At 48.0% G+C, this 17,500-nt stretch overlaps 1 protein-coding gene across 4 annotated transcripts in view; it reads right to left on the reverse strand.

Annotated features, from left to right (window-relative positions):
• plxna4 (plexin A4) overlaps nucleotides 1-17,500 on the reverse strand; it is a 270,310-nt gene that overhangs the window by 37,275 nt on the left and 215,535 nt on the right. For 3 of the 4 annotated variants that reach the window (XM_084448066.1, XM_084448067.1, XM_084448065.1), the window contains exons 13-17: nucleotides 16,577-16,728; nucleotides 15,537-15,660; nucleotides 13,649-13,794; nucleotides 13,029-13,199; nucleotides 12,341-12,613 (exon numbers count right to left, since the gene is read on the reverse strand). In XM_084448066.1, coding sequence (XP_084304192.1) covers nucleotides 12,544-12,613; nucleotides 13,029-13,199; nucleotides 13,649-13,794; nucleotides 15,537-15,660; nucleotides 16,577-16,728 — 663 coding nt within the window. In that variant the 3' untranslated portion in view covers nucleotides 12,341-12,543. Of the gene's footprint in view, nucleotides 1-480; nucleotides 750-4,670; nucleotides 4,814-5,314; nucleotides 5,550-6,650; nucleotides 6,798-7,371; nucleotides 7,612-9,747; nucleotides 9,842-10,065; nucleotides 10,237-10,764; nucleotides 10,902-12,340; nucleotides 12,614-13,028; nucleotides 13,200-13,648; nucleotides 13,795-15,536; nucleotides 15,661-16,576; nucleotides 16,729-17,500 lie in introns of those variants that run through there. The other variant, XM_084448068.1, reaches the window with a different exon arrangement.

The raw sequence follows: 17,500 nt of genomic DNA on the forward strand, positions 1-17,500 counted from the left end.
CGTGTCAGAGCACCATGGTTTTTTTTCAGAGACAAAGCGAGCGCTTCAATGTCACGGAAGGTAATCCTACACGCCAAGGCTGGGCTGATCTGACTACCACATCAGGAGAGATGCTGTTACCTCATCACTGGGTGTTTCTATTCAAATGGGAGGATTTAGGATTTTATTAGGATCCCCCATTAGCCGATGCAAAACAGCAGCTATGGGGTCCGCTGGTCTTCAACTTGAAAGAACAAGAAGAACCCTGTTGTAAAATAGACTAACGTGCTGCAATCTGTTATTTATAAATGTATTTTTGAATATAATAAATGGAAAAATCGCCTGTTTGCGTGGGGTGAGGGGAGGGAGGCACGCTGCTTAAACTGACAGTCACACTGCACATTCCTCAGACACCGAGGGGCGCAGACAGGCCTCTCCTAATGAGACGAAAGAGGGCAGGAGAGACACACGGCAGTGTTTCGGGCCATCCGTCGGGCCTACCTGCGCAGCAGCAGCTTGGGGTGGTTCTTGCTCTCCAGGTTGCGGTCGATGAGGTCGGAGAGGAGGTGCTTGAGCACGTCGGTGGCGTACTCCAGCTTGCTCTGCAGCACCGTCATGATGAGCGACGCCACGTTGCCGCGGTCGCGCATGGAGAAGCCGCGCTGCGCCTCCAGCGTGCGGATGAAGGAGAGCAGGAAGACCTTGTTGTTGATGAGCTGTCCGAAGAGCTTCAGACCTTTCTCCACCTGCTCCTGCCTGTAGCCCGGCACCTGGGGTTCAACACACGCTCTCATGGTTACCTTACATTACATTAACGTCATTTAGCTGACACTTTTATCCAAAGTGACTTACAATGATTGCATTTAACGCAGGAAAGCCAATGTACCTGTACTACCCCTTGCCAGAGCTCCTTTCTAAAGCAAGTGACTAAGAGCGTAATCTTGTGCTGAAGGCCAAGTGCAAGAATAGCAAACTGAAAATATAATAGGTGCTTAAGAGGGAGGGTCATGGCTAGAATCAGGGTTTGAGGATATGGCAGTATAGATTACATTTACAGGGAGTTGACTCCTTGAGCTGGAATTAATTGTAAATAGTTTTGCCTGTGATTGTCTTTTGATTTAACCGGTTGCCGAAGATTTGTGATGAATGTTAAGGCTATTCAACGCAAACGCTCATCTAACAGCGAACTGGTGAATCTGACATTATGTTTCAGTTTGTCGGCATGCAGACTAATTGTTGGCTAGGAAGATCTTATTTTTTGTTATTTTGTTATTACCTCTATGCACACGGTATTTGTACTGTATTACTGTAGCTCATTACATTTTCAACTTGATCGTTCCTGTTTCGCCTGATTCATTTTCCAAGAGAATGGAATTCTCCGTTATTGCATTGTGTATTTTTAGTCGTAGGCTAATGTACTGTACTATAGCTGTGTGTAGTGATATTGCCTTCAAGCTTAAGTCGACTGAGTAATTGCTTAACTTGTCGGGGTAGTGTAGAGCCGGGCTAGAATGCCACAGGCTTGGACTGGGCTAAGGCCAACATTTCAGGCCCTCACAGACCTCTAACACACACACACGCACACACGCACACACACACACACACACACACACACACACACACACACACACACATACAGTATAGGCGTAGGTGTGTTATTGCCCGTCAATAATTTTGATAAATCTGAAACGTCAGTTCTGTTGTTTTTACCCGAGAGTTAGCTCTCTCAAGATCCCTGTTACTTCCCGGCCTCGTCAATCTTTGATGATCGCTAATTTGATTGGTTGAGGCTGGAGAGCATCACCTAGTGAGCCAGCCACTGAAGGGAAGCTGTCGTGCCAGAAAACGTCTGAGTCTGAGTGAATAAACCTTAACGTCACATTAAGAAGACTGTTATTACACTGCTGGATAGGATTATTCAAATAGTTTAGATTTGAAGTTTCTTCTAGTGCCCCCTAATGAATTAGCTAGCTAACCCTATGATCTTGCTTGGTGACTAAGACTGCATGTTTGCGACTGCGAGCATGTTTTAATAATATTGTCTTCCAACTAATGTCAACTAATTTCTTCAAATTACTATACAGTAGGTGACAGCAGAATGGCATCCAATTTTTTTTTCAAATTGTAATATCTAGCTGTACTACATTATGTCTAAGTATTAAACAGTTGATTGATGAGTCTCATAGCAAATGCTGAATTAATATACTAAGTAGGCAGTGATATACTTCCCTCTAAACATCATCAATGTATCATTGGGTGCGTTAAGTAGCTGAGCGCTCAGTCAGCGATCAGTGATCAGAATTCACTTAACGAGTTGCTCAATTACACTCTAACTGAGCTGCTCAGGGCACAAGTGAGCAGTTTTTAACTATGATCTGTTTGAGCCAAACACCACATCATAATCATCATCACTGAACAAAAAAATAAAATAAAGATGGATGCCGAAAGGATGCTGGTACGCCTGTCGGATGGCAAAATAAATGCATCGGTTTTTGTAACCGAAGAAGAACTTCGTTGTATAAGTGAAGGTAAATAAATAACATTACATTTAAATAACATTTTGATAATTTGCAGACGTTAGCTAACGTTGTAACGTTGTAATATTTCTCAGAGGGTCAAAAAAATGTAACGTATTGGACCTACGTTAGCTATAGTGGCAGAAACACAACAGGTGGTGATTAAAGTTCTCGTCTCCTAGCAACTCAGCGCTGTTAGAGCAGACCGTTAAGTGGGGAAAATAATCGCTCAGCGCTCAGAGTGAGCATTCACTCACTGAACACTCAGCTACTTAATGCACCCAGTGTATCAGTATCAGGTGAATAAAGCAGGTGCTCAGAGAAGCAGTGCAAAGGCTGGTGGAGGCGGATGGTCACAGCAGGTGAGGTCTTGATGATTATAGTGTTACACTGAAGTCTTAGAGTCAGTTATGACATATTATTGTTTGCTAGTAGGCTGTGAATAAACACACACATAATCATAACACTATTAGCACTAATTCCCTCTGATGCGCCCGTGAAGGGTGGAAACCGACAGAGAGCTTACTGTACTGTACTGTATGTTATGCTATGTAATTGTGTAGTGGGGCACAGTGAACATTCCCGCCAAGTAAACACTGAATTAAAGCGCCTTGTATTCCCTTCACTCGAGCTCAAACCATCCCAGAGTCGTTTAAACGTCAGTCGGTGTGCCCCCCTCCCCCCTACCCATTTTATTTTTTAGATAGATGGCATTATGGAGATTCTATTTTTTGATCTGTCAGGAACGTTGGGTACAGCAGTCCAGGCCTCTCTAAACGCGCATCTGTCAGAGCGTATGTTTCTTTTACCGGAACATTCTCCTTCCCTGGTATGCAGCAATCTGACATTCACCCTCGGAGGGAGCTATTGTTAAAACCGTCGTGTGATTTCATAATGCCTGACAGCATGGAAAATGTGAGAGAGAGAGAGAGAGAGAGAGAGAGAGAGAGAGAGAGACAGAGAGAGAGAGAGAATGAGAGAGGGAGGATAGAGAGGACCTGTTCAGAATCAGAATCAGATCAGAATATCAGCCATTTGAATCTAAATGTATTTCATACGGCAGATCCTGTCTATAGCCTACATACAGTAGACTGTTAAAACGCTTCAAATCATATCTTTAATCCAGTCCTCACTCCGAGCTGCGTGGCCACCATTTTACAGTACGACCATCTCTCTCACATCAATAACAATTAAGCAGCCATCAGGAACCAGAGACAAGCTCACTGCTTCTTTCATCAGGCTTTGATTTCACATTAAACTTCTCATATAGCCGGACATTTACACCAATTAAAGCCTAATTAATATTGCTTATTACTGGGGGATTCTCATCAGGCTGGAGAGTAGTCAGCCCCACGCCTGTGAAAGAGGGCCCCCCAGCTTGATGGGAAATGATGGGACCTTCAATCATCACTGTCCATCACCGTCGCACTGGGATAAATAACTTGCGGCGTCTCTCGCCAATATATTCTCTAATTTAGCCTGCATGGCTGCGGGGAAAAACTGATGTGTCGCAGATAGTTAGCATCATCAACACGCCAACGCTTGTGATTGGAGGGGCGTCTCGGTTAAATGAGCGCCGTCTCGTCTGGACCAAAGAGAGATGCTCGGTTTTTGTTTACCAATAACGAGTAAACAACAAACAAAAGACAGAGGCGGACACGTCAATTCAATTTCACCTGTAACCCACTGTGATACTAATCTGCTTTGTTATTTTTCCTATTTATTTTTTCAAAACTAGTTTGATGGAGAGTCCCCTGACAGATTCATATCAGATTCAGATCATATTAGATCACGTCCCTGGATTCTGACTGTTAATAACAACGGCGTGACGGTGACGCGATTTTCACTGGAGCGCAGTGAGCGGGGGCCCTACGGAGTGCAGTGAGCGGGGGCCCTACAGAGCGCAGTGAGCGGGGGCCCTACAGAGCGCAGTGAGCGGGGGCCCTACAGAGCGTGGTGAGCGGGGGCCCTACAGAGCGCAGTGAGCGGGGGCCCTACAGAGCGTGGTGAGCGGGGGCCCTACGGAGCGTGGTGAGCGGGGGCCCTACGGAGCGCGGTGAGCGGGGGCCCTACGGAGCGTGGTGAGCGGGGGCCCTACAGAGCGCAGTGAGCGGGGGCCCTACGGAGCGCAGTGAGCGGGGGCCCTACGGAGCGTGGTGAGCGGGGGCCCTCTACCTCCAGGTCCCTGAGCACAGGGTGCTCCTCGATGCCGGGGAACAGGACCCTCATGGTGTACGTGCGGTAGTCCAGGAAGGGGATGCCCACGCCGTCCAGGTCGCTGGTCAGCTCGTGGATGTCTGTCTGGAGCTCTGCGAACGCTGAGGGGACAGACAGACAGACAGACAGACAGACAGACAGACAGACAGACAGACAGACAGACAGACAGACAGAAAGACAGACAGACAGACAGACAGACATCAATACTGGTTAAGGGACAAGAATAATCAGGCGATTACCAGTTGCGAACCCAGGTCTCTAGGGGCATGCTAGCCATTCTCAGTCCTGTAGTCGCATGCTCGCTCATGCCAGACAACAGTCCTTTCCCGCTCCATTCACTTTGCCGTCAAAATAAATGAGATGACGCTAGCCCAGGTTAGATGGGCGGGGCATATCTATGGGTGGGAGCGCCTGATTGCGAATACTGATTGGTGTCGCAGGGATTCCTGCGAAACTAATGAATTGCCAGGACTGGTGTATCAGCGAAAGAACTCTCATGGGTCTGGCGTTGAGACTAAGGGCATGCATGAAGGCCCCTGGGCCTGAGCTAAGGTCTGGCACCTGACCCCTCCTCCTGACCGCGCCGGCTGGCAAGCCCTCACCCTCTTTACACTCCAGCGCCACGCGCGACTCCAGGTTGTCCATCTGCATCTGCAGCCGCTTGAGTGTGAGGTCGCTCTCGCGGGACTTGCGCTTGTAGGCGATCAGCACCACCACGATGAAGAGGATGAGCAGGGCGCCGGCCGCCGCGATGCCGATGATAGCCGTGCTGCTCAGGGGGGTGTCCGACGCGATGTGGACCATGCCCGGCGAGAACTCGATCCCGCCCACGCGTGCCTGGGAGGAGGAGGAGAGGAGAAGGGAGCGGGGTCGTTACTGTAAGCACACGCTAACACAGAACAACAGCTACGCAACGGGTATGCTATTGTTGTTGTCATTTGTGTACTAGCATATGTATGTACAGGTGGTGGAACTATATGTGTGTGACCCGTTTTGTTTATTTGGGGAAAAGTGTTTCCTCATTGAGCACAATAAACATGATCTGTCTGTCTGTCTGTCTGTCTGTCTGTCTGTCTGTCTGTCTGTCTGTCTGTCTGTCTATCTATCTATCTATCTATCTATCTATCTATCTATCTAGAAGTGATGTCAGTGGTTATCAATAGTTCAATGTTCGTACTGTATACCCTGTTCAGCACCAAGAGAAAATGAATGATACCACCATAAATCTCATTAATGATCCATGTCCCAAAACTGAATTGTCAATAACCGAGTTAAAAGTGGAAAGTCGCGCTATGAAGGACGAGCTGGAATGAACCCAAACCCACGAGACCAAAATCAAACTCGGTTGATTTTACGGACCAAAAAAAAACAAAAAAACCACTAGTGAATCAACAGGGAGGAAATGGTTTTCCTGTGTCTCGTGAGCACTATTAGCAGCTGTGTGTTTGTCCGGGCCGCCTTCGACTACCGTAATACATCTACAGTATCTGTCTGGTGGTCTTGCCCTGCTGCTCATCACTCATTGGTCCAGGTGGTCCGTGGAGCAGGAAGCGTCCAGGCCCTCTCCAAACCGCAAATGGAGCCATTATTGAGTTTGTTCCAGGCCTAATATCTCTTATCAAACAGTTATTTGTTATGTTCTTTTGTCTGTTGTTGGGAGGGGGGAGTGATTGGATTAGGCTGTTGTCTGACTCTGGTCCAGAAGAACAGGGAACACAGTGTCTGTCAGTCTGTCATAGAGTTAGTCTACTGTCTACTGTTGGTCAGTCTGTCTGTCAGTCACTCAAACACGTGGCCCATTCTGTCTGCATTTGTGTCTGTGTGTGTGTGTGTGTGTGTGTGTGTGTGTGTGTGTGTGTCCGTATGCATGTATGACTCTTTCTGTGTGTGTGTGTGTGTGTGTGTGTGTGTGTGTGTGTGTGTTCATGGCACACTCACCAGGACCTTGTGGCGTCCGGTCAGCAGGGGCGACTCACACAGCAGCTGGGTGTCCGACACGGTTAACGTGCACGGCTCCTCTCCAATCAGGACGGTGTAGTTCAGCCTCCCGTTACCGCTATTGGTGAGAGGGAGAAAGTTCCTCCCCTAAGAGGCAAGATCGATAGACAATATTCGATTGATTACATTTTTTACAATTCTCATTCAAATGACAGAGAGTAATATTGAAAGTAACAGAGCAATATGAAGTGCATAAACAAACAGTGGGCTTGTTCAATAGTTTTTAAATGACAATCAATAAATGGACATGTGATATGAGAAGGTTCATCTGAGCATATTGACTGAGCTGTCTGACCCTTGGTTTCAAGCACATAAATATCAATCATATATGGACATTAACAAAGACTTACAGATATTTCACTTCTAATGAACACCGATCAATACTTATTGATAAATGAGTATGCTGAGAGGGTGTAATATGAGAAACTTCCTCTATATAAACACTGTGTGTGTGTGTGGGTGCGTGTGTGTGTGTGTGTGTGTGTGTGAGAGACAGAGAGAGAGAGAGAGAGATTGTATACACTTTAATGTATCAAAATCTTTGGCAACAGATGAACAATTTGTAATGCCAATAATGCAAATTTAAATGAAATTGAATTGAACTGAGAGAGAGAGAGAGAAAGAGAGAGAGAGAGAGAGAGTACATGTACCCCCACCTCACCTTCAGTATGATGGGGGAGCCGGGCTTGAGCTCCAGAACCCCGGACACGCTGAGGGCCTCGAACTCTGGGTTGGGGTAGTAGATGAAGCTGGTGGTGTTGAGGGCCAGCACCGCCTGAACGTCGTCCAGGATGAAGCCAAACTCGTCCGGCGGCTCGGGCTCCTCGCGCTGTCGGCCCAGGCTGATGGGCAGCTCGGGCGCCTGGCACAGCATGGAGGTGGGGCTCAGCACCTCGCATGTCTGGGGGGGTGAAGATATATACATCAGCTCAGTCTCTGAAAAACACTCGGCCCATCTGTGGCCTGTCATCACAACATCCCTCCTGATCACATTTCAGTCTGAGCCAGGGAGAGATGCACAGGATCTAATCTATGCAAAATGGCCGCCCCCCAGCCATAGGGCGTCCTGCCCGTGTGAGTGTCCTCCCGCGACCGGGGCCTCAGACCAGCGGCAGTTGGAGAGCCAGTGCCTCTCCTCTCTCCCGGGCACAATGGTTCTTTGATGTGTGTCTCGGTGGAGATAACTTGGTCCCTGTTCACCTTCATTTCCCTCCAAAAGACTCTCACTCACAGTCTGCCGGCTCATGCTCACTCTCTCACTCTCTCTCTCTCTCTCTCTCTCTCTCTCTCTCTCTCTCTCTGTCTCTTTAGCTGTCTTCTTCCCCCTGTGCGTCATTCGCTCTCTGAATCTCTGTAGTGTTCTCGCAACTTCAATCTATGCCTCTAGCTCGCTCAATGACTTGCACACTGTCATTCCCATTTGTCCAGACTCTCTTTCACCAATACAATCTCTTTCTCTCTCTCTCTCTGTCTCCCTCTTTCTCTCTCTCTTTCTCTTTCTCTCTCTCTCTCTGTTAGTCACACTCATGTATTTTTCAAACAAATTCATTTTTTTTCTCAGACTTTTGCAGACAATTTCTCTCTCTCTCTCTCTCTCTCTCTCTCTCTCGTCTCTCCGTGTTCGAAAAAAAGAGCGGCTCTTCCAATCTGTCATTGTCAAGCTCGCCCGCCCTACCGTATTCCAGCTATGTCTACATTCCCGTCTCTTGTCACGGAGCTTACAAATCAACGGTGTAGGTGGCAGATGACATGACACCCCGCGAGGGGCCTCTCAAAAACCTCCACCAACCAGCTCGCTGAGGCATTTCACATCACCACGGTAACCTCTGCCTAGCAGTTGCCAGACTCGAGCGGATGCCTCCCTCCAGCGGGGCGAACCTGTCGTTTTAATTGGTTCCTTACCATAGAGGGAACATCGGAACTGACAAATCCCGCAGGGGTTCGGACCCCGTGTCAAACCTCTGTGGACAGAGCTCCTCTTCTTAGAAAGTAATCGTAACACAAACATTTGAGAGAGAAACTATGAGCTATGAGCTGTTAGAGATACATTTTTAAAGTTTGTGCTGGCCCTTAACAGGGTGGACACCTCTCTTTCTTCAAGGTAGCGCTAATAACCTCCTAGTAGCTCCCCCTGTAGTGCGCCTCTGTTCCCTGGTGTATCCTGGTGTAACCTGGAGTAGGCTATAGCCAGGAAAGAACCAGTTCCACCAGAAATAAGAGAGAAATAAAGAAGCCGGGACATCAAATTAACTCGGGGGGGGGGGGGTTTGAGTGGTGTGGCTTCATGATAAACACACTGCCCCATACTTCCAGCCACAATGCTCGGTGGCTAACCATGTCTGAGCCACAGATTTGAAACGTAGCGCTAGTTGAGAGGGGAAAAGGAGATAGCGTTACGGTTTATTTACCCGCCACACACACACACACAAACACACACACACACACACACACACACACACACACACACACACACACACACACACACACACACACACACACACACACACACACACACACACACACACACACACACAGTCACTTTCAATCCGATCTCGGGACCCTGTGTTCTCCCGTGGGGCTGTGCAGAGTCATCTGAGGTAAGGAACCTGATAGGCCCTTCTTCTGTGTGGATTTATGCCCTAGCTGCATCGAAACGATGTTATGAGGACGGGGAGACACAGACACAGAGCAGTCTCTGTTTAGGAACATTGATCATAACTTCCCTCACTCTCTCTTTCTCAGTTATTTTTCCTTCACTCCCTCTCTCCCTCCCTCTGTGGTTGGTCATATCCGTCTCCACCATGTCTCTCTCTTTCTCTGGGTACATTCTTGGGTCCTATTATAGTCACCTGAAACAATCAGCTTCTTCAGACTTGGAAACATAGCTGACTCATTTGCTCTGGGGGGGGTTGATTACACTGGAGGGGAGGTGTGTGTGTGTGTGTGTGTGGGGAGGGGTCTCCTGGGTCCTACTGACCGCTGGCTACTGACTGACCGTGTCCGGGCCCAGGGGGGTGTGGAGTTGCGGCCTACTCACATTGACCGTCTCTCGGTCGTGGTACTTGGCTCTGATGAGGGGGCTCTGGATGATGTCCAGGTTGGTCCCGGTCACTGTTATGGGTGTGTGTCCGCTGCCACACAAGAGGAGGAGGAACAAGGTTGAGAACACACACATTAATTAATTCATTATGAATCGGAATATGAATGGACACGGAGCGGCTGTGTCGTGGACACACTTGGCATAGCTCGCACATTCTCGTCAAACTTCGTCAAGTCCCCCTGTCAAACTCCAGTCTAACTGGTTCCAACCACCCCTCACTGCACAGTATCCAGGCCTGCGATTGGCTCCTGTTACCTGAAGATGCTCCACTCAGGCTCCAGCTTGGTGATGATGGGGTCTTCTACGTACTCAAACTTCAGCTCCTTGTTGTGGAGGATTGCCTTGTCCACGCTCACTGACACGGTGATGTTGCCGTAGCCGTGCAGCGAGGCGTGTGAGTGACACGTGATCCACGTGCCGCCGCGTCTGTGGTGGTAGAGCGTTTACAGAGGGTTCAGTTGTACCATAATGCTACAGAGGGTTCAGTTGTACCATAATGCTACAGAGGGTTCAGTTGTACCATAATGCTACAGAGGGTTCAGTTGTACCATAATGCTACATTAGTGGAACATGCACTTTTCTCTGGGCATCTCCGGGCACCACTAAGACGGGTAAGTATCAACGGCACTGTCATCCATTTGAGTCGAGGACAGGGACTTTAAAGTCTAAAGTGAACAGTATTGCTTGTTAACTCTCCCTCCACCAGCACACAGATGAATTCCACCATTAGGTCTCTTGTCATTGGTCTTGCCAGTCGCAGAAGCAGAGACACAGACCTGAGGTTATTGATTAAAGATCTGAGGTCTTAATGTTCCAATGGATTTCTCTGGTTCACTATGACAACCCGACACATAGAATCGGCAGTGACTCAGAGAACGCGTTCTTATGGATGTCAGGCGTGTGTCATCTGGGATCTGATTGGAGGCGTGGGCGTCAGAGGCCGTAACTACCCACCTGTGATAGGTGCACTTCTGGTCCTTGAACATGATTGAGACGTTGCTCCCGGCGTCCAGGTTGCTACCGGTGATGTTGACGACGGTTCCTCCGGAAACGGGTCCTCGGTTGGGCTTTAAGTGGAGCAGCCTCGGTACCTGGGGAGTTAAGGTCAAAGGTCAGAAATCGGCCAATCAGAGGCATCAAAATACATAAAACCGACAATCACGCTGCAAAGAGAGAATCGGAATCCAGCTAAGGAGAAGGATTTGAGGTATAAATCCGCTCCAGTTCATTTGCCTTCTTGTGATCTTTTAATCAGCCTGCAGTGGTGTGACATTTCCCCTAACCTGTCATATAATCCTGTTACAAGGGTCCATAGAGAAATAAACCTCCCATTAATGCTCATGCGTGCTCACTTTATGCAGCGTTATCAATTTAATTGATAACGCTGCATAAAGTGAGCACATAATAGGAACGATTAGGCTGTATTTCAGTCTGTGGGGTTGAGATGGGCTCTTTGCCTGTGATGAAGTGTGCAGTGAACATGGGATCAAAGTGCTGAGGGAGCAAATATAAACTCAGGAGTTGTTTGTGTGTGTGTGTGTGTGTGTGTGTTAAAGATACAGTGTGGGATTTTTAGTGGCATCTAGTGGTGTGGTTGGACCCCCCCTCGCACCCCTCCCTTTCCAACTTGGTTTGTGAAGGTCTGGTGGAGGACAGGAGAGCTAAGGTCACCACAGCAGCTTCAAGAGAGACAGCGGAGTGGAATCCTTCCTAAGGGACCGTAGAGAAGTAACAGAGGTTTGCATTTATATACTTTTTTATACTCCTATTTGGTCTGCGAATGGTGCGTGATATGAACACCACCAAAACAAAGAGGTATTTACATACAGTACATCATACAGTAGCAACTACTAGTAGCAACTAGTAGCAACAGTAGTAACTACTGTATGTGCTTGACTAGCAAGGTATTGTATTTTGATGTGTCCCCAACATAATATCATGCAACTTATCAGGATCAGATCAGAATCAGATAAAGCCTTATCTGTCTTTTTCAGTTTATTTCTTCAGACTTCTTCAAGAGATGAGCCTGGAGGAGCAGGCTCTTCAGACCAGGGAAACTCACTTGTCATGCCCAGCTGTAGTATTTGGAGGTTCAGGGGTTCGGTTCCCTAATCCCAGAGGATATGACATCTGAGTTTCCTTCCCGGCCCTCTGGCATGTCCATGCAGTGCCACAAATGTACCCTTGCATTTATTGTCAAGGCATCAAACGCAGTACTGTAGTCGAGGGTATACACACTTCTTTATCCACGGACACGGATTATACCACTTCTCATAAAACTGGACAATTTCGGAATGTGCTGCTATAGTATACCCACTACAGTTACCACTACACCACTGATCAAACTTACTGTAATGCTATTTAAATGCACAAACATTGTTCTTGTTCTTCGAAATTGTTTCTATATTTATATTATTTAATCTACAATTTAAAAAAAAGTTTATATAATATCCAAATGTATAGTCTATTATGTACATTTGTAATGTTCCATTGGAATTTGAATTCAAAGTGCAACAAGTAATGAATAAAAGATGATCATCTGATGTACATGCTATATTTATTTATTGCAATGATATACGAATTACAGTACATGGATATGTTATCACATTTATCCACCGGCAGGATCACAAGTGTAGCAGTCCTCATATTGAGGCTCTGACACCTATGATGTCATCTTCCCAGAGGACCCGTGGGCCTGGGAGAACAGCTGCCTGATCACAGCCAGATTGAAGCTCATAAGGACGGTCCTTGTGGCCAGGCTTGTGATGCAGTCTCGGCGATTCCAATCACTTCAAGTATCAGTCTGTTGAGGCACAACATGAAGGCATATGTGTAAAAATGTGTACTTATGATATTCAGATGCTCATGGCTGTGATTAACCACATCACGTTTTATACATCAGGCATACTGTAAGTGCTACATGACAGTCGCATATCCAGGGATAGGGATCAGTGGTTCTCAAACCTTTAGAGCTCTGGACCCCTGGCCTATTTTAAATAATCCTCAACGACACCCCAACCCACCTCCCCCACAACAATACACATATATTTAGTATATAAGAAGCCATAACAGTACAGTGGAGCTGTGTCGTGGACAAACTTAGCTTAGCTTGCAAATTCTCGTCAAACTTCGTCAAGTCCCCCTATCAACCTCCACTCCAACTGGTTCCAACCACCCCTCACTGCACAGTATCCAGGACTACGATTGACTCCTGTTACCTGAAGATGCTCCACTCAGGCTCCAGCTTGGTGATGATGGGGTCTTCTACGTACTCAAACTTCAGCTTCTTGTTGCGGATGACGGCCTTGTCCACGCTCAACGACACGTTGACGTTGCCGTAGCCGTGCAGCGAGGCAGGCGTGCGGCACGTGATCCATCTGCCGTCGCGTCTGTGGTGGAGACAGTGCGGGTTTACGTCAAAGGATTCCACTTTCCACCGTCCATTACAGGAACGTACACTACTCTCTGGGCATCTCTGGGCACAACAGGTAGCCTACATATCAACAGCGACTCAATTTGAGTCGAGGACAGGGTCTTTAAAGTCTAAAGTGAACAGTTTTGCTTGTAGACTCTCCTTCCACCAGCACACAGATGAATTCCACCATTATGTCTCTTGTCATTGGTTGTGGCAGTGGCAGAAGCAGAGACACACACCTGATTGGTGTAGAGGTTATTGATTAGGGATCTGAGGTTAATGTGCCTATGGTCTCTGGTTCAATATGACAACCCAACTGATAAGACTCTGCAGTGACTCAGAGAATGCGTTCTTATGGATGTCAGGGGTGTGTCATCTGGGATCTGATTGGTGGCGTGGGTGTCGGAGGCCAGAACTACTCACCTGTCAAGGGTAATGTCAGTGCACTTCTGGTCGTTGAACATGATTGAGATGCTGCGCCCGGAATCCAGTTGCCTACCAGTGATGGTGACAACGGTTCCCCCGGAAACGGGCCCTCGGCTGGGCGTCAGGTCAATCAGCCTCGTTATCTGGAGAGGTTAAGGTCACAGGTCACGCATCGGCCTATGTGATTTTATAATCAGCCTATGACACTTTCCCATGGACCCCCTGTAATTACGCCAAGGACCACTAGAGGTCTTTGGACCTCTGGTTGAGATACCCTGCTCCAGACTAACAAAACTTTCTCAGTTGGTCGCACCTCCAGCACTTTCTAGGGTCAGCTATCACTGACAATTACAGCCTACTACCTGGCTACCGGGATAGCTACAGTAGTTAACAAAAACTGGTTGTCTAATAGAGCTAACTTAACTACCTATCAAGATAGCCACCGTGAAAACATGTCTACATGGCTAACGTTAGCTGATAGGAATTACAGTACAGTAGATCTTTTTCAGCATCGGATTCGACACAGGGAAAGGGTTACTTGTGTATTCCAATGGGCATGTTATAGCTAAACCCATCAACATCAAGAACATAAGTGCCCAACAATTTCAGAATATTTGCTGTCAAGTATACCCACTTCAATCACCACTAAAGCCCGCAGTATACTTGCTGTTTAACAACGCATACATGTAGACAAGCACATATTTTGTGCCACGTAAATCTCTGAGGACCTGCACAGCCAACCACAGCCAACGCTCCAAAGGAAAGCAGGAGATGCATGGTAGCCATCTTTTGTATACGTACGTGTGGTTTAAAGCAAGTATACTGCAGGCTTAACATTACACCACTGGCATGATAGCAAGCTAGTATTGATTGGCTAAAAAAAACATAAGTAGGCTAAATTACTGTACCAGTCCAGCAGAAAACTTGCAACTTCGGCGTCACTCTGAAAGCCATTTGTCCTTCATCAGCAATTTCCGTTTGGGAAAGGCAGCACCGGTGTTAATCCTGGTTTTCCGATGTCGCCTGTCCTGATTTCGTTTCGATTCCTGTTTTCTCGGTTTTGCCGATGAGGATTCACACTCCCTTGAATTTTCTTGTGGTAAATTATAACTACGATCCTCCATTTCTCAAAATTTCTCATAACATGAAATAGTTCTTCATGCGCAGTGCGTTCACAACGTGTTTAGAAAAGCGTCCTCTAGAGCCTTTTTGTCCTTCTAAGGGCTACCGTAGAAACAACGGTGGTGCAACATGGCGGGCTCCGTGGAAGAAGACGCTCCCTATGCAGATATAAAGACCTCATTCTAAGGTAACGGGAAAACATGATTCTTATTTTCATGGGATTATACAGATAAACATTATATATAGTCATCAAAACATACTTCGGAATATTATATTCCATGTCTGCCAAATCTACACTCAATTCTGACACAAAATTCTACACACTGCTCCTTTAAAAGGTAATTTTACTGCCATATTTGGTCTACTTTCACTACGGGACTGATTAGGGCCAGCCACAGAGCTGCTGCAGGTCCAGCACTGAGTGCTGAGTGGGTCTCTTTGTGAGTACATAAGTGGCATAGCCTTACATGCCCAGGGCCAGAGAAATGACGCATTAACTATATAGCTCGATTTTGAGGTGAACTGAGTGGATTTGGATTTAGGGCATATGACTACGTGAGAAGCATGAGAAACCTAGCTCACCGTCTATTTGAGTTGTACTGCCCTTTGTGGTGCTCTAAATGTGGTCTGTTTCACAAACCGTAGAGTGATGCAGTTTTGAAATAACTCCCTCCATATGTCACGGCCGGTGCTTTCATGTCTAACCCAGATCAGCGTCTGCGCAGCATGCTGAGAATAAAGAGAGAACTAACACACCACTCACCACAAAGTAGTAGTACTTGGAGGATTTGGCCGTGAACTCCGGCTTGCACTCTCCGATCCCCACACACACCTGGACGTTCCCGGCAAACTGGCTCTTCTCCGCCTTGCCCATCTCACACACGATCCTGAGAGAGCACAGTGCGGGAGTGTTGGGCGCAGGACATACAGGCTACGTGTAGAAACCATGCATCATGTTCATGCACACACACACACGCACACACACACACACACACACGCACACACACATACACACACACACACACACACACACACACACACACTTTACAGCCTGACAGCCATTACTGCCTGACAGGTGCCAGCCATTAAATTATCTCCCAACTTCTGAAAGTAACTTATCAACAAGCCTCACTCCTAAAGTTATAAAACGAGATGCCAGCACTTTCTATAAAGAATGCTGAGCTAGCAAACAGAGAGTGCTTTTTAAGGTCATGTGAATAATGATAGGTTTTTTCCCTCTTCTCTCTGAACTGGCAGCATGGGGCTTCAAATCCCTGCCAAATACTACATTATTATATATGAGTCTTAACCTGGGATTAGATGGGCTCTGATAAAGCTCTGCTATTTGAGCAAGACCATGGTACACAGTCTAAGATCTCACTGGAGCACTGACTGAGCCTGGGGTCACCAGAGGGCACTTGATAGGGTGTGTGTGTGTGGGGGGGGCGTAACTGTGTGCATAGTGTGTGTGTGTGTATGTGTGTGTGTGTTTGTGTGAGTGTGTGCGTGTGCCGTGCATGTGTGCGTGCATGTGTACGTGCGTGCGTGTGTGTGTGATGAACTTGATGTACCTGGTCTTTGGTGGAGTCTTTGTCATGATCCTCCATAAACCCACCTAGATCAAACTGAGAAAAGTCATGACCTCAGCCTGGCTCCACCCCCCCCCCCCCCCTCCCTCCACAGCTGTTCTGATGGCTGAGTGACAGTGTGCCCCCCCCCCCCCGCGCGTGGCGTGCGTTCACGGCTCGGCCTCACGCCCTCAGGCTCGCGCCGAGTCACATGACCACAGGCCCAGGGACTCACTGTTCTGCCGGGATGTAGCCCTCGGGCACGGGGGTGCAGTCCACCTCGGCCACCTTCACGTTGTTCTGGATCTCCTGGAAGCTCAGCCCCAGGTTCTCCCCACGGATGGTGACCAGGGTGCCGCCCTCGCGAGGCCCTCGCAGCGGCGTGATCTGGCGGGACGACGGCGGGAAGGGTTAGCGGGACTGAAAGATGGAGGACGGGGACCCGAGATAAGAGCGCGCCGGCGGATTTCCCAGCGAGGCTACGCTCCTACAAAGAGGAACTTCCCCTCCAAGACCTCGGTGCCGCCGCGATAAGAAAAAAAAGTCTTGCGCTGTAACGCACGCGCTTGCTGGGGGTGTCGCCGTGGTCGCGGCGCGCCCTCCCCTTCGTTCAGCCATGACCCGATAAGTCCACGCCGTCTGTGTATCTCTGCATTCAAATCTTCAGTGGAATTGAATAACTCTGACACTGATAACTCTATTCATAATTGTGTTGGGTCTGACTGTGAAAAAAAAACAATGGGATTACGTTTGACTCCCAGGCAGCTCATGTTATCGTGAGGGCTTGGTGTGTGTGTGTGTGTGTGTGTGTGTGTGTGTGTGTGTGTGTGTGTGTGTGTGTGTGTGTGTGTGTGTGCACGTAGCAGCTTAGTTAGAGTGCTTGTTAACCAGCCCTGATTAAAGACCCACACAGTGTGCTTGCCATGAGATGATCCCCCAATGGCACCCGATAACACCCAGCCCAGCCAGCCGGCCAGTCAGCCAATCAGATTAGGTTATTTCCCACTGCTCGCCACTTTGGCTCGGGGTGAAGTCACCGCGGCCCGGAGGCCTTCTGCCAAGACAGTACCCACACTGCTGCTGAGGGGGGGGGGTGTCCGTGCGTGCGTGCGTGCGTGCGTGCGTGCGTGTGTGTGTGTGTGCGTGCGTGTGTGTGTGT

The sequence above is a fragment of the Borostomias antarcticus genome (genome assembly GCF_949987555.1).
Source record: "Borostomias antarcticus genome assembly, chromosome: 13".
Taxonomy (NCBI): Eukaryota; Metazoa; Chordata; class Actinopteri; order Stomiiformes; family Stomiidae; genus Borostomias; species Borostomias antarcticus.